Source organism: Amblyomma maculatum, chromosome 1 (genome assembly GCF_055883805.1).
Source record: "Amblyomma maculatum isolate TAMU_Amacu chromosome 1, ASM5588380v1, whole genome shotgun sequence".
In the NCBI taxonomy this organism is placed as follows: domain Eukaryota; kingdom Metazoa; phylum Arthropoda; class Arachnida; order Ixodida; family Ixodidae; genus Amblyomma; species Amblyomma maculatum.
Genome location: NC_139344.1, coordinates 245,182,050 through 245,205,052, shown reverse-complemented (window position 1 = coordinate 245,205,052; position 23,003 = coordinate 245,182,050). Strand labels below are relative to the sequence as shown.

Genomic DNA, 23,003 nt, shown 5'->3' with positions numbered 1-23,003 from the left:
TTGCTAAGGGCAGTTAGATTTGCTAACTCCGAGGCTTCAGTCGTGGCTATTTTGCTCTAATGGGATTTAAATCTTTAGTCACGAACGTTTGTACTTATTCAGACATTTGCTTCATCAGAAGTAGTTATGCTTCCTCGAGGTTGTATTAGGGGTGACTGGAAATTTGAGAGGATGGCTGTCACAGTCCATATCTGATTGATAAGTGGTGCCAAGCTGACGGGTACTGGTCTGTCAAATATGTGGTATGACTTGATCCTTTGTATTCTGCGCTCAACGTGAATTCTGAGCGAGGCAATTTCTCGAGTTTCTTTCATTTCACTGTTCGTAAACTTCCTATTTATCAGAAATGGAGGAATGTTCAAGTGAACATTTTTTTTGCACAAGAGGTCTTCAACACGGAAGCCTTTATCTGCCATGACAGAATCACCCTCATCAAACTCTAAATCAAGAAAACCACTCTTGATCACACATTCTCTGTCTGAGATGGACCCAGTGAATAGCTCAGACACAAAGGAGAGCAGTCCATTAGGTTGCACACCTATTAGTCCTTTAAAGGTGTTGCAGGACTTATAAACTGAATATGTGCTAGACTGTAGTGACAAAGATGACGGGACTTCACACTGGATCTCAGTTGCATCTAGTATCACTCTTGTTGATGCATACTTTTCAGAAAACTCTGGTGGCATGGTTGCATTCACTACAGCTCGTGGTGCCCACAGGGGTATCATACATAATCTGTCGTACATCAGGTTCAACCAGGTGGTACATATTCTTGAGACAGTGGACTGCGAAACATTAAATCTGTGTGCCAGATCAGTTTCAAACAGGCCAAGGCGAAGCCGCACAAGAACTAAAAACAGCTCATTTTTCCCCGTCAGTTTTCGTTTGCGACCCTTACTGGATTTGGCATCACCCACAGTGTCGGTGCAGAAAGCATCACAGCCATTCTCTTCCGGTTTCAAGAAAAGCAGAAGGCCAATGAAGCGGCTGTAATCGGGCAGACCAGTGTAAAACGTGACATCTTGATCACAGTCCTTAAATGACTCGATGCAGAAGGCGGCTGCCTTACGTCTTTCTTCAGCAAGCTCATTAGCTAGGTCTTCTTTCTCAGCTTGCAGCTGGCGAGCAGCCTCCCTGGCTGCTGTCAGCTGTTCTTCCAGCTCTGTGCACCTATCTTGAAGTCTCCTTATTTCTTTTTCCTGTTCTTCTGCAACGGAAATGACCGGCTCCAAATCTCGTGTCGAACAATCAGTCTTCTGTGGCCGCTCGCATGAGCTTTCGGTGTCCTGTTCATCACTGCACATGGATGCATCCACAGGTATAGCAATGCTGCTACTGCCGGTACTCTCAGTCGACCCTGATGCCTGCACTGTGTGACGTGCTTGCTTCAGAGTTGTGTTTGTTGCTGGTGGCGCACGCTGTTTTGGTGGCTTCCGGATCTTTTTATCTTTAACGAAGCTGAACACTGATGGCACAGCAGTGTCCTGAAGAAGCCTGTAGCCACTTGCCACACCAGGCACATAGTCAGTTTCACGAAAGTGCTTTGAGCAAACTTTTGTTGATTTGCCAACAGTAAAGTTGGCGCCTTCATCTCTGCGGATTGCAATGATCCATTTCTTGTACAATGCTGGATCAGTTGGGAATCCATGAAATAACACCTAAAAAAAAAAAAAGATGGCATTCAACATTTCATGTACCAGACACACACACATATTCCGGAATAAAATCAGAAAAACTTGCCATGGTGCTGCACTAAACAGCAAGGACCTTCGTAAAATGGCCTGAAATAGGCGCTTTGTGGATACTACAGTGGGCAGACACAAAGCGGCAGTCGTAGCGGAAAAGGCTACAGCAGCAGAAGGAACGGCTCAGATTACGCAATGTTGGACGCCACACACGCGTAAACGATGAATGAGGTGTTGCATGGGGGGCGCAGAAAGGGCATAGAGGTGAACTCTAATGGGTTATCTACAGGTCATGCACTGCTAGTGTGAACATATGACCGCATCGGCGGGCTCCATATAATGGGTCACTGCGTGCGGCGCAGCCGTCATCGCATCAAAGTGGCGCAGAGGATTGACGTGGTGCTTCGCGTCATCTGCCACTTCGCTTCGATGCGCGGCCGAGTCGGACGCAGTCGCCCTTCAATGAGCATGGCCATACACTCGCATGTTCACACTAGGAGTGGACAACCTGTACATATAACGAGCTTGGGTCACACTCACCTAACACACTACCAGTTCAATCATCGCAGCTGCAGTGTTTACGACCAGTGGGTAATGCTCAAATTTTGCAAGCCTTTCTCAAGTATTAATGGTACGTCGCTTTAAAGCGTATTGGATTCTGGCTTTAAAATTACTCGCACACTACAGTCAAAACTAGTAATAAATTCAGCTGTTAAACGTCGCTAGCACTGCGCATCAAATGCTAAAAACACGGCGCTTGAAGACGATCGGTTTTGCGTGAAACCATTCACGATTAAAAAGTAATCCCACGAGTCTTACCTTGATTCCACAGTCGTCAATCACTCCCCGTTGTTTGCAGAGTGGAACACAGCAGTGTGCGGGCATTTTGCCGGTAGAAAGCACTATATAGACATTCCGCTTTAACGCGCACGCACGCAGCTCAATCCGTCCGTAAGACACCCAGGCGTATGGGCAGTATGGGTCCCTCGCCCAACACAAGATGGCGTATGTAGTTTCGAACGCGTTCACCAGATGGCGCTACCAATTTTGCATACGGCCTATTAATAATAGAGCACCTACTTATCCTTTTCTCAGAATGTTTTGTAAAGACATGAGCTGAACTTTCGGATTTTAGAATATAGTCCTGCCTTTTTTTTGCATTTTGCAGACGTCGCACAGTGCAAACCTGTATCCAAGCTCAAATACAACAGGCCAAGAGCAGCTGAAGAAGGAAACCTGTATCCAAGCTCGAACCTGGTGGACCAAAAGCAGATGTTTTGTGACCACGGTGTATCAGCCAATAAAGCCAATCCAGGTGACCACATGTATCTTTTGGAAGCTTGCATTCTTTGCACTTGACTCATCTCATGGAGAGCATCATTTCTGCAAAACATTTTGTGTTGTAACTGTAGCAGACACTGATTGAGGCCTTGCACAAGGCCTAAAGCTGGCATATTAGTATTATGCAAAACACAAACATGAGGTGTGATGTAGGAGCCTTGCAACCATGCAGAGTATCACCACAGCATGGTAGCATTCCCATGCCGAATGTCTCATCGTCTGAGATCAGACGATGCACCTTCTTGCACCTTCAGAGTGCGCTCATTCCTTGCACTAAGTGAGTGCCAACATCCATGCACACTGAATGTTGATAGCTATGCACAAATTTTGCCGCACACACACGGGTACAAAAGTCCTCACAGTGTGCATGCCTTCGTGCCGTGAGCACGTTGCACGTTCTCCCACCGTGCACACGTCGCACGTCCTCGCTCCCTTGCACCCTTGCATCGCACATCCTCGCATTGCACAACCTCGCGCTGTGCGGGTCAATAACCACGCACAGATAACCACGTAGAGCCTCGCACAATATTTTCAGTCTTGACTGAGGGATGATATTGCCGCGAAACCTTCAAAACTGTATTTGTTGTTTTTTAACAGCCGCCGGCATGCGGCCTTATCACTGTGATTCTGGCACGCGTATCAATTCTGTATCCCGTGTTTGTTCATGCTCGTTGTAGCAATACGACGTGTTATTTTTTTTTGTCGCGAACGATGCACAGAGATCTGTCTCGTAGATTCCGATCACTTGCATATGTTTCTACAATGTTCCAGGTTGTGCTAGTAGCAGTTTGCGACATTATCTAGATTGTTCTGAGCAGCCTTTAAATTGAGCGTTGACAATTGTGACGGGCATTCTTTGTTCGACGATCGACAAGCACGTTTGTTCTTTCTACTGTCGCTATCGAGCTACCGCCTGCTCGTCAGCCAGCTTACCCTGGGCCCGTGCCGTTTGCCATTGGGTATCGGGAGCGGCAAGTGATGGGCACTCGAGCCCCCCCCCCCCAACTGCCCCACCGACGCCTCCCAAGGCGCGCCGTTTCTTCATAGTGGCTCCGGAAGGAGCTTCGAGTCACGACGTCGTCATTGACGCCGTCGAGGAAGTAACTGGTGCAGACAGCGTGCTATTTCTGCAGCACCTCGGCGGCTTCAAGTACCTCGTGTGCGTGCGGTCCTCAGCACGCGCCACGAAGTTGTCTGCATCTGGAGCTGTACACCTCGGGAATGTGCCGGTAGAACCTGTGGGCCCACCGGTTGTCTTCGTCACAGTCTATCGACTGCACCCTTACGTGTCCGACGATGTCCTGATTGCAGCTCTGGCGCCGTACGGAAAACCCCGTGGTGTTCAGCATGTGCATTTTAAGGACAATCCAAGCAAGTTCACGGGCAAAAGGATGGTTCGGTTAGAAATGCTCACCCCGGTACTTTATGACTATCCAAGGCCACAAAGTTATGATCGAGTACCGTGGTATGAAGCGGGTTTGCGTGAAGTGCAACTTGGCGGGCCACATGGCGGCGGCTTGCAAGACACCGAGATGGGAGCGCTGCGCCGTCTTGGGACACATGACTGAGGGCTGCACAGTGCCATGCCAACGATGCGGTGGGCGACATGCTACCGTCAACTGCACCCAGCACAGGACATATTTGGTGGCGGTACAAGAACGAGTGGTTCGGGACAAGCGCAATATTATAAATGAGCCCAGCAGCGTTTACCTAGCTGACGCCACACGGGCACTAGAGAGAGCCGAAACACCCAGTATTACTTGCTACAACCCACCAGTGGTTCCTGAAATCAACGAACCGGCGGAAGATTCACCCCCGGAATAGCGTCAGCCCCCGAGAGCGCATGACAAGCCGAAGCAAAAGAGCAGCGACAAGAAAAGTCATTGGATGTTTTGCCGGCGTGAATGAGCGATCCACGCACCAATAAAAGCATCGCAACTAGCCCCGGCAACGATCCGATACAGGGTAAAATAACTGATAAAGTTTCACGCTCTTCAGATTTCATGGTTGCTTCGCCGGCTGAGTCTGCAGCTGCAGAAAATGGGTCAAGTCCTGCGAGCATACCGACACCGGGAAAGTGGGCGGATCAGGTGGATAGCGAAGACTTGTCCAAACTCACCAAGCAGCGCGTCCTACGACACAGGGTCACCCGAGACGGACAGTCCATCCTCCTCAGGGTTCACGGACAGCCAGCCTACTTGCAGCCAACGCCAGCGGACGCACCACTCATCAGCCAGTGATAATGATGCTTCTAGAACATTTCGGACTCCAAAAAAAAGCTCGTGTAAACTCGCCCGAGCGGGTCACTGCTGAGGGTGAGTTCTCCGGCAAGATGTATTTTTGAATTTCTAGTGGGCAAGATAGCTGCGCTCATCCTCCTTAAATTCATGTTCCTTAACATATGCACGCTGAACATTCAAGGTTTTCGGAACCCGGACAAACAGCGGGAGGTTGTTCACTTTGCACGATCCCAGAAGATTGACTTACTTTTCCTACAGGAGTGTAATTTACGTAACCAGTGTGAAGTGCATGAGTTTAAGGGGAGACGCGGGTCGAAAAATCGGCATTTCGAAATTTTTTGATTTTCTGTTTTTGCTTGCACTATCATCTTTGAACATCCTACTTTCATGCAGCGAAATATGAAAACTAAATTTGTACGAGAAATTAGTTAAAAACGCGTCCAAATGACTCGCGGTGACCGAAAAAATCGTGAGTGCTGCCAAATTTTGGCGATCTTTGAGCTGCCGCCGCTCAGGGCATCGGTGCTTGCCGCCATTGCGGCCATTTGCAAAATGTTGCCAAAGCCTTCTTCTTTCGACTGGTACATCCATCAGTTTCGTATCTGCACGGGAAAATATAAAAAAAAAATGCTTTTCCCGCGGTCTTCCGAGCGTGTTTTCCGTCACGTGACGCGAACCCGAGACCGCCGTTGGCTGCCGCCGTGTAGTGGAGCCATCCCAGCAGTTTTGTATCCGCTCGCATCGCATCGCCTCTTAGGACTAGCCTACGTTCGTTTTTCTTATCGGAAGTTTTCCGTAATGAACGACGAGAAGAAACGCAGCTTTCGTCTCCGCAAGAACCGGACTGCGTGCCCGTACAGGGGGAAGCGCAAACAGAAGCGTAAGAGAGCCACGAACGCGGCGGACGCTGCAAGCCCCCTACGCCAGCAGAACGGCAGCCCGTCCTGCAGCGCGGCGTCCGATTTCATAACTGACGCTTTCGTTTTCGTGAGCGCGTCGGAGAGGAAGTTGGCAGCGTTCCAGGATGGAGAGCCGGCAGCACCACCACCACCGGCAGCAGAAGCGGTGCAAGCGTCGTTATCTGCGAACTTGAAGAGCTGACCCGACTCGTGCGCGGTGCCTTGTGCGGAACGTGCGGGAAGTCCGAACTCGCGGTGGTAGAGGTCGTGAACAAGCGCAAGGGCCTCGCTTCTCTCCTGGAGCTCAGGTGTACGAATGGTGCATGCCTGGCAGCAGTAGTTTCGGCTGTGTATACGTCGCAACGCACCGATGCCGACGGCCGTGAAGGCTGCGACGCAGAGCGGTCCAGTGGAAGCCCCCGTGATAGCTTCGCGATCAATGTGAAAGCGGTGCTTGGTGCGCGTTCGATTGGTGTCGGACACGACCAACTGACGAGGTTTTGTGGCATTCTTGGGTTAGCAAAGCCACTGCACCACAAGACATTCCACAACATTGCAAAGAAAGTGCATATTGCAGCCACCAAAGCAGCCTCCGACAACCTTGCAGAAGCGAGGCGAATTACTGCATTGCAAGCTGACCACACTGACGTTGCTGTAATGTTTGACGGGACCTGGCAGAAGCGCGGCCACACGAGCCACAATGGTGTTGGCACTGCCATTTCTGTGGACACTGGCCTCTGCCTAGATTTTGAGGTGCTGACAAACTACTGTCAAGGTTGTAGCAGCCACAAAGTACTTGATGATGAAGAGGAGGAAGTATGGCGTGCATTCCATTCTCCTGTGTGTGAAAAAAATGTGGACTGCACGTCGCATGCAATGGAAAGTGAAGCAGCGCTACGTATCTGGAGCAGGACGCAGTCGTACAACATGCAGTTTACAACATTCCTTAGTGACGGCAACAGCAAGGCATATGCTGCAGTCTGTGAAGCGCAGGTTTATGGGTCGAAGGAAGTTACCAAAGAAGACTGTACCAACCACGTTGCCAAACGTCTTGGTACCGCCCTAAGAAAGCTGAAGACGCCGCTCCCACGTGGACAGAAGCTCACTGACAAGTCAATTCAAAAGCTACAAAACTATTATAAAATCGCAATAACAAGCAACCGGGGCAATGTAAGGGACATGTTCTGTGCAATCTGGGCGTCCTACTTCCATTCGTGCTCCACCAATGAAGCGAACAGCCACAAGTTTTGCCCTGATGGGAATGAGTCGTGGTGCAAGCAAAAGAGAGCCCAAGGTCTGGGAGAACCAGCTCCAAACCACACCCCCCTCCTGACCAAAGCGCAAGGAAAGGCAGTGCTGCCAATTTACAAACGTTTGACAGATGCCAAGCTGCTTGCCCGCTGTTTGCAAGGGAAAACTCAGAATGCTGCTGAATCCCTGAACAGCAAGATTTGGATGTTGTGTCCAAAGACTCGGTTTGCCTCACGGACTGCAGTGGAGACTGCCACCGCCATTGCAGTGCTGTGGTTTAATAGGGGTCACTCCAGCTTTGAAAAAGTGCTGGAAGAACTGGGTGTCCTCCCTTCAAAGCAGCTGATGAGACTCAGCTTGGAAAGCGACCAAAAAAGGATCAAGAAGATGTCGACCAAGCTGACTGCTGAAGCGCAGTCTCATCGCCGCAGCCAGGTGAAGCGAGCCCGTACGGAGGACTCAGTTCGCAAGAACCGTGAGGGCAAAACATATGCAGCAGGGGAATTCTAGTGTTTTAGTGCAGTAGTGAACACTTTGAGCTACATTTGCACCAAGTTTGAAGTGATATGAGCGAGAACTTTGGCATTCACATGCAAATAAACTTTCAATTGAGTTTTTCTCAAATTGGTGTTTTTGCCCATTTTTGAAGTTTGTGCACACAATTTTTTCCTCTTGTAGTTCTTGGATCACAATGAAATTTTGCACAGATGTTCCTTGGAGTGTATAGAGTGCTGAAATCTTGTTTATATATCTAGTCTCATCATATATTTATTATAATTTCATAACAAAGTACTGACTAACAAAAGAAAATGACAACCTAATTTCAAAAAATTATTTTGTTAAAAAAGATGCAGATAAAAATTATTTCACCTAGATTTCAACACTCTGTGGCTTGTAATGAACTACACAGGGTATTTTAAAATGCTCTGTCATAATAATTACTAACAAAAATTGCGTGCACAAGAAAGGTGATAATTATAAATTTCATAGAGCATATAAATTGAACTACTATAGCTATCAAGAAACTGATTATATATAGAAACAGGAGCTCAATTTATACCAGCTGTGTGAATTTCAGCCTTCTGACTTCATTATTAAAAAAAAGTTTTTTCGAGGAGCGTCTCCCCTTAATGACCGATTTTCTGTTAAGAGTTTCTTTTCATTTAGTTACTCCCAATGTCGTGGTGGGGGTGGTGGTCACTTTCAGGCACAGTCTGCTGCAGGGTAGTCATTGTGTCTTCGATACAGAGGACAGAGTCATCGCATTTAATTTTTTCTATGGCCAGCGGAAGATTCGTGTCGTTAACCTGTACGCGCCTGTGGACCACTCACAATCGATCGACTTCTACGCATCTCTTTCACCTTTTCTTTTGGCGAGTCACCCATTCTTTCGGAGGTTTTAATTGTATTTTGGACCTGGACAGAAACGCTCACGAAGAGAAGTTCGACGGACAATGATGCACACTGTAGAGTTGCAGCGCATTTTATCACAGTTTGATTTGCATGACGCGTGGTGTAATTTACATGGAGATTCTTTTGGCTTTACTCGGAAGGGCAGGCTAAGTTGCAGCAGACTTGATCGGGCCTATGTTCCTGGCCATAGCCTCCTTTATACACTATGTGCCTGTCAACTCCGCCCTCCGCGGCCGTTGCTGCCGCTCCTCCTCCGTTGTCAAGTCGCGCCGCTGGCTGCCGAGAGATGGCGACAGCGACGTAGGGTCACCCTCGCCAGGCGAGTGACGGGTGCGCCGTGTTGCAAAGCGGTCCGGATAGCCACGTGCTGCCGCTTTCTCGCTGTTTCGTGGATTGTTTAGCAGTGTGCAAGGTCATGCTTCTACTTTTCTCTGCCTTCGGGTGCTGCAGGAATACAGCATTGCACCAACTGGTAAGTGCCAGCTTTGTTTTGTCCATCCGGTGATCGCTGCGAAGTGTTTAGCTGCTTTGAGGCGTGTAAAACATAGTGACAGCATCAAACACTGTGCTTATCAAGCGTTAATACTGCAAGAGTAATGTTAGATGTGCACCTGTGCTTTCTGGACTGCAATGCTAATTGCTTCCCTGCCTAGCTCGTCTGCGTAATATGTTAGATGTGCTCCTGCGAAGTTTTTTTTGCAGTATGCGCTAATTACGAAATTTTGTGATAAAATACAAACAGAATATTTACTTATTGTGAAGATGACTACTTGAAAGTGAGTTAAACTGAACCGTGCAAAGCCTACATTAGTTTCCCTTGTCAACTAAATAGCTGTCCCTCTCTAGCAAACTCCGCAAAACCCGTACTCAAGCGCATTAAGGCCTGTGAAAAATAGTGACAGCACCAGAAGGGTGTTAATTACGCATCAGTAAGGTAATAATAATATTAAATTTGCATACGTATTTTCTGGACTGCGATACTAACTTCTTCCCTGGTTAGCTCGTCTGTGTGGTATGTTCCATGGGCTCCAGCGCAGTTTTTTTTTGTTTCGCTAACTGCGCAATTCTGTGAAAAAGCAAAAACACAAGCTTTGTCTATTGTGACGATTATTTTGGAGTGATCGAAACAGAAATATGCAATGAGTATAATTGTCTTTTTTTGTCTTTCAAGTTAAAAACAAGGTTTGTATGACGTGCCGAATCATTGAAAGTAACAGCTGACACCGAAATTGTTCTCCTTACAGATCTCAATGGCATACTGCGATGCAGTTGTTCCAATTATCTGTAAATCAAGCTGGCTTCTGAAGTGCTATCAGTGAGCAGTCACTGTGAACATTTTTCCCTACATGTGGCAACTGTTCATCACACCACTTCTACATTGTACTTTTGTAGCACTATTGCTGTTGTGAAATGTGTAAATCAATGCTGGTGCCTTTCTCAAATTTTGTTTTATTGCAGCGTAGACTAGCATTGAAATTTTTCTGTTACCATTGGTGCTAGCGGAGCAGTCATGCAGTTTTTCCAACCATGCGCAATTTCTTGAAACTGCCTGACATAAAATGTCATATAGCGTTGGTGTTATTGCCTAACAAGTATCATGGTCACTTGTTATGCTTAGTGGATGTCGTCCTTACAAGTAAATATGCTGAATATGCACGATTCATGCTTAGAACAGTTATCCTGCAAGCAAATAACCGCTCCCGCCCCGAGCCGACTTTCGTACCCGTGCGACCCGTGCGCCTCGACCTCTACATCAGTAGCGCCCTCAGCGAGGGAAGCGGCAGCGCCGCGCAACTTTACTCGACGGCACCGCTCTATTGTTCGCGCGGCGCGTTGACATGCACAGAGAGTATAAAGGAGGCTATGTCCTGGCGAACCTTTGAATGCCGTGGCCCAATGTCGCGTAGTAGACATTCCAGCAGATGCCGGTTACGTTTCAGACCACCGCCCAGTTTCTGTGGGGCTTTACCTACCCGGTCGACCGGGAGAACGTAGCAATATCTGGCGTCTTGATGTTTCAGTTCTGTGAGATATGAAGGCTTCACATGGGGTTAGAGACGCGATCACAGCATCGCTGGCAAAACCTGGACTAGGACCGCGTGACTGGGACACGCTCAAGGAGGAATGGCGTGACGCGTGCGTTAGGGCGGGTCGCCGCAAACGCGAAGCTGTTGTTCTCAAGGACTGTTTAAGGTGCATCCGCATGATTAAGTTAGGTGACTCTAGGACTCCAGAGGCCCCTACTTGCAGTTCCAGCGTGATCGGTACTCGCGTCTGCTGTGCCTACATACACGCACCGCAGAACGCATGGCAGCTCAAAAGCGACCCATCTCCGATCCTGAAGTATTGCACCTAGCATGGAACGCGAATGCGTCCGGAAAGTTGCCGACATATGTTGCTAACGTGTACGTAGAGAATGGCCAAGAGAGCACTCAACGTCGTGACATTGAGTGCATGTTTGTAATTACTTTTCTGATCTGTTCACTTCCGAGCTACAAACTACAAACCAGGAATACAACACGCGTGTCAACATGTTTGGCTCCATCCTCCCGCGACTTAATGAAGACTCGGCCTCTCTCATGCATCCGACCACTACGGGCGAGGTGCTATCCGTTCTGCAGGGCATGAACACGGGAACATCTCCAGGCACTGATGGCATACCTATTGAATTTTACCGCACTTGCTGGGCAGAAATACACCCTATGCTAATTAAGACTCTAAACGACGCACTTTCTCAGGACTTCGTTCCGCGTTCATTCTGGGAGGGTCGGATAGTGTTGCTCCCTAAACTGGACAGGGACGGGTGACAGCCATCCAGCTGGCGCCCCATTACGCTGCTAAATACTGATTACAAAATCCTGACAGCTGTCCTTGTTATGCGCATTAACCCTCTTCTTCCTCAGGTAATTAGCCCCCAGCAGTCTTGCTCAGTTCCCGGACGTAGTATTTTCACATCATTAACACTAGTTCGGGACATCATTGAGTTTACTCATTTACGTGAAGCTACCGGGATTGTAGTTATTCTGGATCAGGAAAAGGCGTTAGATCGTCGAGAACCCTAGTACCTAAATGGGATCCTATGCTGTTACAATTTCCCGGAAGCCTTCACTGAACTCATTCAAATTCTGCACAGCAACATGATTTCTGATGTACTTTTGAATGGAGTTGCTACACCGCCTTTGCTGTAACCCACGGCGTTAGGCTGGGATGCCCGTTATTGCTGGCGCTCTTCGTGCTTGCTATAGACCCTCTGTTGCGACGTGTGGAGGGTTCAGCTTCGGTGAGTAACCTGTCCCTGCCTGGCGTCTCAAGGGTGAAGGTTACGGCATACGCGTATGACTTAATGTTGCTCTTGCATGACTCAGACAACCTGGGGAGCTTTTCTCGACTGTACACTGAGTACACCTCTCTGGCGGAAAGTTGAAAGTAAAAGTCAGGTGCTATGTCTGGGGCGTTCTGCTGATACTCTTCCGGAAATGCCAACGCACTCCAAACATGTCACAATCTTGGGAGTCACATTTTGTGCGAGCGGAATCTCTCCCTGCACATGGCAGAAGATGGTCACAGCAATACAGAAGCAAGTGGCTGCCGTCGCCGCTTCCCCCTTGCCCATGAGAGAGAGGGCATATTTTGTGAAAAACGTGTTATGCAGAAGCTATGGTTTGTTGCATGCGTCGCGTTTCCTCCATCTTCCGTAGTGCGGCAACTACACACTTTGTTGTTTGGCTGGTTCTGGGAGGGCAAAACTGAACTAGTCTCGCGAACCCAGCTTCGTCTTGTGCGCGAACGCGGTGGGTGGAGCATGCCATGCTTGGTAAAGTTCTGCAGAGCAATATACACTAAATGGGTGAAGTCTTGTAGGCGAGGCAGATTACGTAGGAAGGCCTTTGCTCCTGTACCGGCTTGGGAGCCATCGCCATTCCTTGGTGCCCCACGCCCTAGGAAACAGTGTGCCATCAGCAGCCACACCTTTGCCATACTACGCAGCGGCAGCGCGTATGTGCACGCACTTTGAGGAAGCGTTTGCTGGTGAGGACTGGACTGTAATGGCCACCTCCCTATTGTGTGAGACATTGTCTTGCAGGGCTGCCACCGGGTACTGCACCAAGCACAATGCACGACCCTAAATGGAAGGACGCTCACTGCCCCGACCTACTCAATACCGTAAAGGATTTCTGCTGGTGAGTCGAGTGGAGAGTCTTGCCGACGAAAGAACGGCTTCTCCGGTTTGGGATTGTGCCAGACAACACGTGTGTCAATTGCGGTCACATAGAAACACAGCAGCAAGCATTAAACGACCGCTTAATGGGGTGCACATTTCGCCGGTTAGCGATTCTGGCATTTTTTATCCCAGTCTCGCGCACAAGACGACCACGCGGAGCTTTTGAGCTACTAGTTTTAGTCAGTTGGCTTCATACTATGGGAAAAAACGAAATGCAGCCACCTACTATAGGCGACTGCATCGACAAATGTACCCCATCTTTAAACGACTGACGGTGTTGCTGTGGAACTTTTTAGATACTGAGCTGTTCATGCTGGGTGAGCAGGCTTTCCTGTGGAAATGGTCTTCTCGCCACATACATGTATTCAACGGGAGGGTGGTATTTGAAGTTGCATTCTCTTAACATTATGCGCCCAGAAGCGCGCTTGGACCTTTTCTTGAGCCCTTTCTCACCAACATCCCCCCTCCTACGTTTGTGTCCCCTCCCCCTTTTTTTTGTTTCCTTCGCACAAGTGACTACGATTGTCATTGTTCATACGGTGTAAAAGGCCAGCGAACCACTCCCCAGCCGGCTCTGTTAATGCAGAATAGCTGGAGATCCCTGGGGCGCTACATGGGCTGGCCGACACACCCTTTAAAGCTTAGTATGTGCATATAAGCGTAGTCCTAACAACGCACTGTTACCTATAGTTTTACAAAGGGTAAAGTGTTCGGAGGAAAATCGACTTGCATAGCAATTGACTTGAAGTTAATATTATTTCTGGTTTTTATTATGTGTTTGACAGCATCCCTGTTTGTGAAGTATGCATTTGAACAGCATGTATCTTACAGACAAGCTTGCCTCCCTTAATATGTTGTTTGTGTACATCCTGTTCTAAATAAATTTTTCTTTGCTGCTATCGCTGCCGCCGAGTTGCTTAGTTATTTTGCGGGCGCAAGTCGGCCAAATAAAGAGTCAATTTCAGTACCATTAAGCCTGTGTCTTCTTTTGGTGTCAACAGCCTTGTCACCACTATGTGACATCTGGTGGAGGTGCTGCCTTTGGTCCTTCAAACAAAGACCTCAGCCTTGTTCCTGTTACCCTGGAAGACCAGCCAACAGGCCACTGAACCAGTCGCCGACTTCAAGGTCTCCAACCTGAACACGGTCTGCTGCTGGACCCCATTCGATCTCGGAAGGCATCGACGCTGACAATGGCCCAGCCTACAGCACCGGTTGTTTTCGTCCAACCCCGTGAGCCCACCTGCTTCCATGGACGACCGAATGAAGATGCGGAAGACTGGATGGACCTTTTCGACCGTGTAGCAGAATTCACCGGCTGGAACGACGCTGCGAAACTCGGGCAAGTCTACTTTGTTCTTCAAGGACATGCCCGAGTTTGGCTCGAAAATCACGAGACTTCTTTAAAGGAATTGAACGGCGGCTATTCTTCTTTATTCTTCTTTAAAGGATTGGGAGATATTCAAAGCAGAGTTTTTGATGACCGTTGCATGTTCTGTCCGAAAAGAAAGAGCTCTGGCCCTCCTCCAATCAAGACTGCAACTCCCAAACGAGCCCATCCTGGCCTACATAGAGGAGATGAAGCGCCTGTTTCGCCGCGCCGACCCTAACATTATCGAAGGTGAGAGTTAAATTTGTAATGCGTGGCTTTAAAGCGTGGTTATACTCCGACGCAGCGCGCGCGCGCGTGCGCCCGCTGCACGGCGACGTCACGTCGATTAAAACGCGACCTGCTACACTGACGGCGCTCAACGCCGGCGCGTTTGGCGGCTGCCGGTGTGGTCCGGCGGCGCCCGACACCGAATGCAGCCGGATGCATTTCTCCCGGGCCATGCCGAGCCGCGTCGGGTATTGAGAGGGCGTTGGTCGCGGAAGGCCGCACTTGCATTCTCTCCCCTCTTCTCGCCTTCTGCGCATGCGCCTGTCCAGCTGCAGCCGTCTCCGTATGGCGGAACTGGTTTCCCTGCCTTGATATGAAAGTAGGGACTTTCTATGAACTTTACCGCCGCCCCGTGCTCCCTCGCAGATCCTTCTCTCTCAACTCTCCCATCGGCGCTCTTCTCAGCGGTGATTGGCTCCGTGGGCCGTCGCCGGGAAAAGCGCGCGAAAAGTTAGCTGTTTTTGTATTTTCATTTTTAGCTGACGCCATTTTCTTAGGCAGCCGCCGTTGCTAGGAGAGAGCTCCCTATCATTCCGCGCTTGCACTGCGCTCTATTCGCGCTGCTTTAGTGCAGCACTATGCCTAGTTGCTGCGTATTTCATTGCACAAGCTGTCATGAAAAAGGGTTCATTCTTTTCGCAATTCCGAGCGGAAAGGACACCAGTCGAATAAAAACGTGGTTCAACAACATCAGCTGCAAGAACTTCACCACGACGAAGACTAGTTACCTCTGCTGCCCCTGTGACGTACTGTGCATTTGTCCCAAGCGACATGAAACTGCTTGCAAGTGCATCACAAAGCTGACAATCTCACCAGTTTCACTGATCATTTTGCACCGTTATGCGCATTATTGTTTTGACTTCGTGGTTCCGCTCAACATGCTATATAATAGCGACTGCTAATGCATACAATGAGCATACAATATCCGCTTTAATTTCTGAACTATAGGTCTCGCTTTTCAACGCTAACGCATGCATTGAGGGAGACTGTTAATTCATTAATAGGCTTATGTCGCAGGAGCGTGTACAGGACTCTTCCGCAAAACTTGTCCACAGAGTGTATACATATCCGCACATCAAAATTTCTCTTTAGACCCTCGAAATTGGACCTTGTCCTAATCTGGTGAACATTGGCGTCAAACCTAATTTGCATATAGCGAATTTACTGCTTACGTTCATATTTCGGTGGGCCTCCCACAGATTATGTAGCCCCAGGAACCCCCTAAATTTGACCTCATCCGAAGGTGGCGAAATTGGTGACCAACCTCATTTGCGTATGGCGAATTCAGTGGTTACCTCCAAACCTAGGTGGCCTATTCCCAAAATGTAGCTCTCTGGACCCCCTAAATTTGACCTCGTCCAAATTTGACCGAAATTGGTGTCCGACCTATTTGAGTATGGGGAATTCAGTGGTAATCTCCAAATTATGAGGGCCACCCCCAAACTTTGGCCCTCTGAATCACCAAAATGTGACCAGGTCCGAGTCTGACCGGAAATCGGTGTCTATAACCAGATTTGAGTATGGCCAATTCAGTCTTGACGTCCAAATTTAAGTGGGTCTCCTTAATTATGTGCCTAGCTAACAGGCGTCATGTCCATTATCGTAGCGTAGGGCAGCCATCGGCCGTGGACCCGAGAGGTCTAGTTTGTACAAAGAAAACAATGCTGTTTGGTCTTGAGTTGATATAGCAGTATTTTGTACGTGTACACCCTGTCGCAGTTATCGACATAAGGCCTGTACTTCTTCCACATTTGCCACTAGAAGAGGAAAGCATTCTGGGTCACGTTTCTTTAGTCAAAGCAAAAGAAAAAAATATTGGTCATACTAAAATTAGGGTTGACACCAATGTGGCTGAACTTCCGAAAAGGTCAAGTATCGGTGGTCGACAGGGCCAAATTTTGGGGTACGAGTGACACTTCCCTCAAACGGTAGGAAATCGGTGACGTCACTTCAAGGCCGCCGACAGCAGGAGCTAGATCCGTTTCATGCTTAACAGAAAAAAGTTGATATTCGATCGTTTTCAAGCAGCCGCAAAAATTCTTAACTACAAAAACAATTAAGCAGCTGCGTCTGCACTGCGCGGTACCAAACTCACTCTAAACCTTATCGAAAAATTTTAGGATGACCATCAAAGGAAATGTTCCAGCCTGTTGCTAGCAACCATCGCATTTCTGAAACTCCGCTCGTTAACAACTGCATAAACTTTACTTCCGCTAAAATTAGTCTGAGGTGAATCTACATTTAACTGAGCATCTGAATGCTGAGAATATTCCGTAATGTTCAAATATATAGTAAATATTACGCCAAATATGTTATGCAGTGTTGAGCCACACAGTTTTGAAAAGTCAAAAGGAATGTGAGGTGTATGCAGCAAGCAGTTTTTGTTTATGCCACAAGCACTCGTAATTTCCACTTCACTTCACTGCACGTACGATACGCTAATTTATGTGGCTCGCGGTATAATCAAGCGAGTCCTTTTCATGGTCCGGATCTGCGGTTACTACCTGTCCTAAGTAGACATATTCGCCTACTACTTCCAGTACTTTGCTACCTAATGTAAACTGCTGTTCCTTCCCGAGGCTGTTGAACATTACCTTAGTCTTCTGCATATTGATTTTCAAGCCTACCTTTCTACTTTTTCTTTCTGGGTCATCAATCATTATTTGCAGTTCATCCCAACCAGTTGCTTAGCAAGGCAATGTCATCAGCAAATCGCAGATTACTGAGGTATTCTCCATCTACCCTTATCCCTAACTGCTCCCATTCCAAATCTGAATACTTCCTCTAAGCAAGCTGTGAACTGTACTGGGGAGGTTGTGTCTCCTTGCCTAACACCTTTCTTTATTGGAATTTTGTTACTTTCTTTGTGCAGAACTATGGTTGCTCGGCAGCCACTGTATATATCTACCCGCACTTTCACGTACGGCTCGTCTACCTCCTGATTTCGCAATGCCTGCATCACCGCCGAGGTTTCAAGTGAGTCAAATGCTTCGTAATCAATGCTATGTTTAAGGGCTGGTTATATTCCGAGCATTTTTCTATCACCTGATTGATGGTATGGATATGATCGATAGTAGAGTACCGTTTGCAAAACCCTGCTTGATCCTTTGCTTGATTGCAGTCTAAGGTTGTCGTGATTCTATTAGTGATAACCTTAGTAAATACCTTATACGTAACAGACAGTAACCTGATTGGTCTGTAATTTTTAAGGTCCTTAGAGTCCCCTTTCTTATGAATGAGGAGGGTAATGTTTGCATTCTTCCATGGTTCCTCTACCGTCGATGACACCAGGCACTGCGTATACAGGGTGGCCAGTTTTTCTAGTACGATATCCCCTCCGTCCTTCAGCAAATCTGTAGTTATCTGATCCTCTCCAGCTGATTTCCCCCTTTTCATAGTTTCTAGTGCTTTCTTGACCTCGTCCTTCGTCACTGATGGAACATTTAAGTAATGTTTAAATGTAGTAATGTTTAAATATATAGTAAATATTACGCTTAATATATTATGCCATGTTGAGCCACATGGTATTGAAAAGTCAAAAGGAATGTGAGGTGTATGCAGCAAGCAGTTTTTGTTTATGCCACAGGCGCTCGTAATTTGCACTTCACTGCGCGTACGATACGCTAATTTATGTGGCTCGCGGTACAATCAAGCGAGTCGCATGTCTTACTCGTGTGTTTAAGCACTAACCGCATGAGGCGACAATTCACGGCGACATGCCGCGCGACAGACGAGCGGAGGGCCGCCAAAGCATTGCCGCTCGTCGCTGTCGCTCGGTTTCTGGGTTTGTAGAAAACTTCGCCCGTCGCCCGGAAGTGCCTTGCGAGACTAGCCAATGGTTGTTGGCATTGGAGGCATGTAACTTCCGATCCGTTTTGCGCGCCAGAACGGTTCCTTTTTAGCGCGCTTTCAACGGAGCAGCAGCCGACGCGGAGCTGACAATGGCAGCTTCTCAAGAATTTAATGAGCGTCTGATTGACGAAATAGTAGAAGAAAGGGTGTTGTGGGACTTGGGATACACCTTGTACAAGTGCACACCACGCAGGAATGCCGCTTGGCGCCGCGTTGCAGCGTCCCTCGGGTGCACCGGTGAGTCAAAAACATTTCCGCTATCATTCTTCTTTCGCGTACGTATGTGGAGACTAAAAACTTCATGTGCGGATGACAGGCATTCCTGTGCTATGATAAATAGTAGCAGATGAATGTTTTCAGCGTGCTTGCTTCGTGCGGACTGATGCTTGTCGTCATGCGCTTACATGCGCACATGGAAAGATCGATCAGATTTTGCTGCTGGCATTTCGTGAAACATGCATGCATGTGGTAGGAAACCAACAGCAAGTACCGCGCTTATCGCTGTTGTAGTTAAAAGCTGCTCATATTAGGCAAGGTTAGTCGTAAGCATATGATGGACCGGAATGTATGCGGAGCGTGTATGAGTGCTGGGCAAGCACGATTGTATATATGCGCCGAACGGTGGTGCATATATGCGGAGAGCCGTATACGTTTTTGATGCATTTCTAGTTGTAACGCCGCATAAAAGAAATGCATATATTAATACTTCTTTGTTAGCATATGCACGCTTGCACGCATATATATCCCTTTAATTGCTTGATTCATATGCTCGCAGTTGCTGAAGTTAAGGCCCGGTGGAAGAATCTCAGGGACTCGTTCCGGCGGCTCTACAAAGCCCGCAACCCCACACCCAAAAGTGGTGTTGCAGCAGCAGATGATGGTGACTGCATTGACGACAAGGCTGCAGGGAAATGGTTATTTTATGACCGCCTGCTTTTTTTGAGACTCAGTCATGGGCCGTCTGTAAGTATCGCAGTGTTAAGCCTCTAAAAATACATAATGATTGTCATTTACAGAGACGTAAACTACTTATACATCATATATCTGCTGGTGGAAGAGTTGTGAGTGAGACTGGACTCATTTTCAGACCGTGATCTGAGTCAAGTGCGTCCAGACTCACATTCAGCTTATGATCTGAGTTGTCGGGCTCAAACTCAGATTATGATCTTAATTGTGAGACCAGGCTCAGATCATGATCTGTTTTTGTGACGATGGTGTCCATCTGTCTATCTTTTTTTCCCCTCATTGGAGGGAAGGAAAGATTATATTTGTGAGAAAGGGCACTTGTAGGCGTAGCTTATAGCTGTCTCTTGGTGACCACAAGAAAAAATTCTGTGGAATGCCTTCCTGCGTGCTCTCCCTTGCATATTTTGGAGTGATTGCAATAGCCCAAATTACTCCCAAGTTGCCAGGCTCAAACTCTGATCATGATTCTATGTCTCTATGCTATGTCTCTTGGTGACCTAAAGAAAGAATTCTGTGGAACGCCTTCCTGCGTGATCTCTCTTGCATATTTTGAAGTGATTGCAATAGCCCAAATTACTCCTGAGTTGAAATTAGTAAGCCCAAATAAGTGAAGTTCACGTCAGTCGTGAGTCGAAATGAATGCGGGTCCAAATGAGTCTAGTCAAGAGGAGTGAGTGCATGAGCCCAAATGAGTTGTGAATCAAAGTCAGTCATGAATAAAAATGAGTGAGTCCAAATGAGATGTGAGTTGTGATTATTAACTGAGCCCAGATGAGTTTTGAGTCGCAGTGAGTGTGGTGGACTCTGCATGAGTTGTAGGTCAGGGTACAAGTACAAATAAGTTTGAGTTCATGAGTGCATTGAGCCCAAGCGTATATTAGTACGAGTTTTAGTGAGCCCACAAATTTGTCCAAAATTTTATGAGTTAGCCTAAGTGGTCACCCATGATTTTGCCGAGGTATGCCTGTCAGTGAGCAGAAGACATGCACACTGTTTAAAAATGCTAAGGGGCTATTTTGCGTCTTTGTGGGTTGTTTCTTTTTTCAGGACTTCTGGTAACGTCGAACCGCTGCCAGTTACTGACAATAATGGCAATGCTGAGACAGCAGAGCAAATATTGACACACATATATGTTGAGGAGTCAACGTGTGCAAGTGCTGAAAAGACATGGATTCCACAGACTGGTGCTGGAGACAGCGACACACAGGTCCAGCACAATCCACCACTATTTGTGGAGTGTGGTACTGGCCCTAGTGGTGATAGTAATGTCAAAAGAAAGAGGAAAAAAATATGTGACGATGAAATACATGCACTTTCGAAAGTAATTTCAAAAGAAGTAGATGAGGCAGAACATTTTGGTATGCTAACTGCATCGTATGCAAGGCAATATCCGAAAAGGTTACGTGTGCAAATGCATGCACAGGTGCTTGCGGTAGCAGCACAGTATGTGCAGTTTTCCGATTGAACTTTTTTTTATTTTCGTTTCAGCACAGTAGCGAACAAACTTGCTGTTGGCTTCCTTCATATGCATCTTGCGAGTACAAATTACATGAAAATGTTGATGAAATGATGTAATAAGTCAGACCCATAGTCAGATTCATGGAATCATCAGCAAATAAGTTTGTGAATTGAATCAATTATAAACAAGCCATTTAATTTTATGCGACATGATAAAGGATTTTCTTGTTACTGGCATTAATCAGTATGAAGGAGTACTGAACAAGGGTAAAGGGAGGGATGCCTCAGTTCGCAGGTCGAGCAAACATTTCGACAAGTGGACTTGTCTTTGTCTGGGCAAAGCGATCATCACTGGCAGGTGTTTAAATAAGCATTTGCTTTTGAAGAAGAAAAGCCGGGGAAGGGGAAAATGGGTGAGAAGAAAGTAGATCATGGAGGGAAAAAAAACGATTCTTCAGTATGTATTCTCAGCCTGGAACCAGGGATCCTGTGGCCTGCAAAAGAAATAAAAGTAGCAGTACCAGGAAAAACTACAATACCAGGTGGATGATTAGAGCAGGTTTGGTGCAGATACACCTTACAAAGGGACACCCCAAACAACAGCCACACAAGCAGAAGGCAGAGCAGCAACACTAAGTCTTTAAAGGCTTCATCTTTAACACATTATAAAAAAGTGTACCGATTTCTGGTGGCAGCAGTGCTCAGACATTCTCTTTACACTCGTAAACTCAATTGCTCCTCTGATCGTCTTCGTGCTCGGTTGTCGGGCGCAGTACAAGCAAGGAGAGGAAAGCACATGGAGTAGCCATCAAACATTGTTGCAAATGAAAACTGGAAAACGAGTCGGCTTGTCTTAGTTTGTCTTATCAGCACGGGAGAGCAAGAAGCACGGATGTCACCATGTTTTGGGCATTCATACTACGTTCATACCTATGAGACGACCGAAACTCGTTACCACTGCTGGTTTACCTAGAGTTCATCTATGAGTGTCGCATAAAGCAAGAATGTACATAACAAGTGAAACGAAGAGGCGTCCGTGTGCTGTACTACGTCAGTGCACGTTAAGGATCCCCAGGTGGGTGAAATTGCTTCGTAGCTCCCTGCTACGGCTCCACTTTCACTCCCACCTTCCTCCCTTCGCTTACCGTGCGGTTCAGGAACAAGTGTTGACAGACTGTGCTTTTCCTTTCCTGTGAACCAATTATTATTATCCTTATTATTGCATGGGACGCACCAACAAATTATAGTGAGAAAAACTGCACCTTATACACCAGAAAATATAGTAACTGCAATCAAAGGCCCCTTCAGCCCTCATGGCAGCTGGTGCAGCGCTGGCCTCTACTCCAGGCTGGCTCCATTGCCAAGGTACCTGGCCCTCATTAGAAAAAAAATTAATAAAACTCCTCCGAACATTAGCGGCAACTTGCGAGCTTTTGCGGGCCCTTGCTCCTTGCAGCTCAAATATAGCTGCACTGCCCTGCACCTCACTCCTCCATGCCCCCTCTGACACATTACCAAACACATCTATTGAGTCTGCATGGCCAACAGGGCAGTAACTCGACCTTGCTTCAGACTCTGTGGATAAGAAATTGTGCAATACACACGTTGCTTTCACAACCTTGTCCACATTTGTCGGCTTGAGGTGGATTGTTCGGTCGTAAATCTTCCACCGGGAAGCGAGAATGCCGAACGCATTCTCAGCACACCTCCTGCAAAACACAAAGCCAGATTTTTTTTTTATAGCACCGCTTAAACAAGACAAGCATACTCATTCTGCATTGCAGTAAAACTTTCTCTTTGCCAGAAACAGCACTGTGAAAACAAGAGAATAGACATCTCACTTCTATCATTACAAAAGAGAGACTGCAGTCAGTTGATGCAAAAAGATTGTGATCATGACAAAATGACACTTGTAGGTACATCTCTCTTTACATTTGTGTTCTTTCTGCTGTCATTTAAGAGTAATCTCTGGCATAACAAGCTTGAGCAGCATCAAAGTAGTGACGTTTTTACTGT

The 23,003-nt window shown here is 47.3% G+C and overlaps 2 protein-coding genes across 6 annotated transcripts in view; one reads left to right on the top strand and one right to left on the bottom strand.

Annotated features, from left to right (window-relative positions):
• Positions 1 to 18,093, top strand: part of LOC146206132 (uncharacterized) — a 52,608-nt gene extending 34,515 nt beyond the window's left edge. For 3 of the 5 annotated variants that reach the window (XR_014704355.1, XR_014704354.1, XR_014704352.1), the window contains one exon: positions 2,854 to 2,993. Coding sequence is in view for 1 of the 5 variants with exons in the window: in XM_084590761.1 (XP_084446887.1) it covers positions 2,854 to 3,044 (191 nt within the window). In the remaining 4 variants the exon portion in view is untranslated. Of the gene's footprint in view, positions 1 to 2,853; positions 3,128 to 17,583 lie in introns of those variants that run through there. The other 2 variants (XR_014704353.1, XM_084590761.1) reach the window with 2 other exon arrangements.
• Positions 96 to 2,570, bottom strand: LOC146206133 (uncharacterized). Its single transcript, XM_084587556.1, has 2 exons — positions 2,505 to 2,570; positions 96 to 1,658 (listed from the first exon to the last, which is right to left on the bottom strand). Exons 1-2 carry the CDS (start codon positions 2,568 to 2,570, stop codon positions 99 to 101), a joined length of 1,626 nt encoding a protein of 541 aa, XP_084443682.1. The 3' UTR covers positions 96 to 98.
• Positions 18,094 to 23,003: the final 4,910 nt, after the last annotated feature.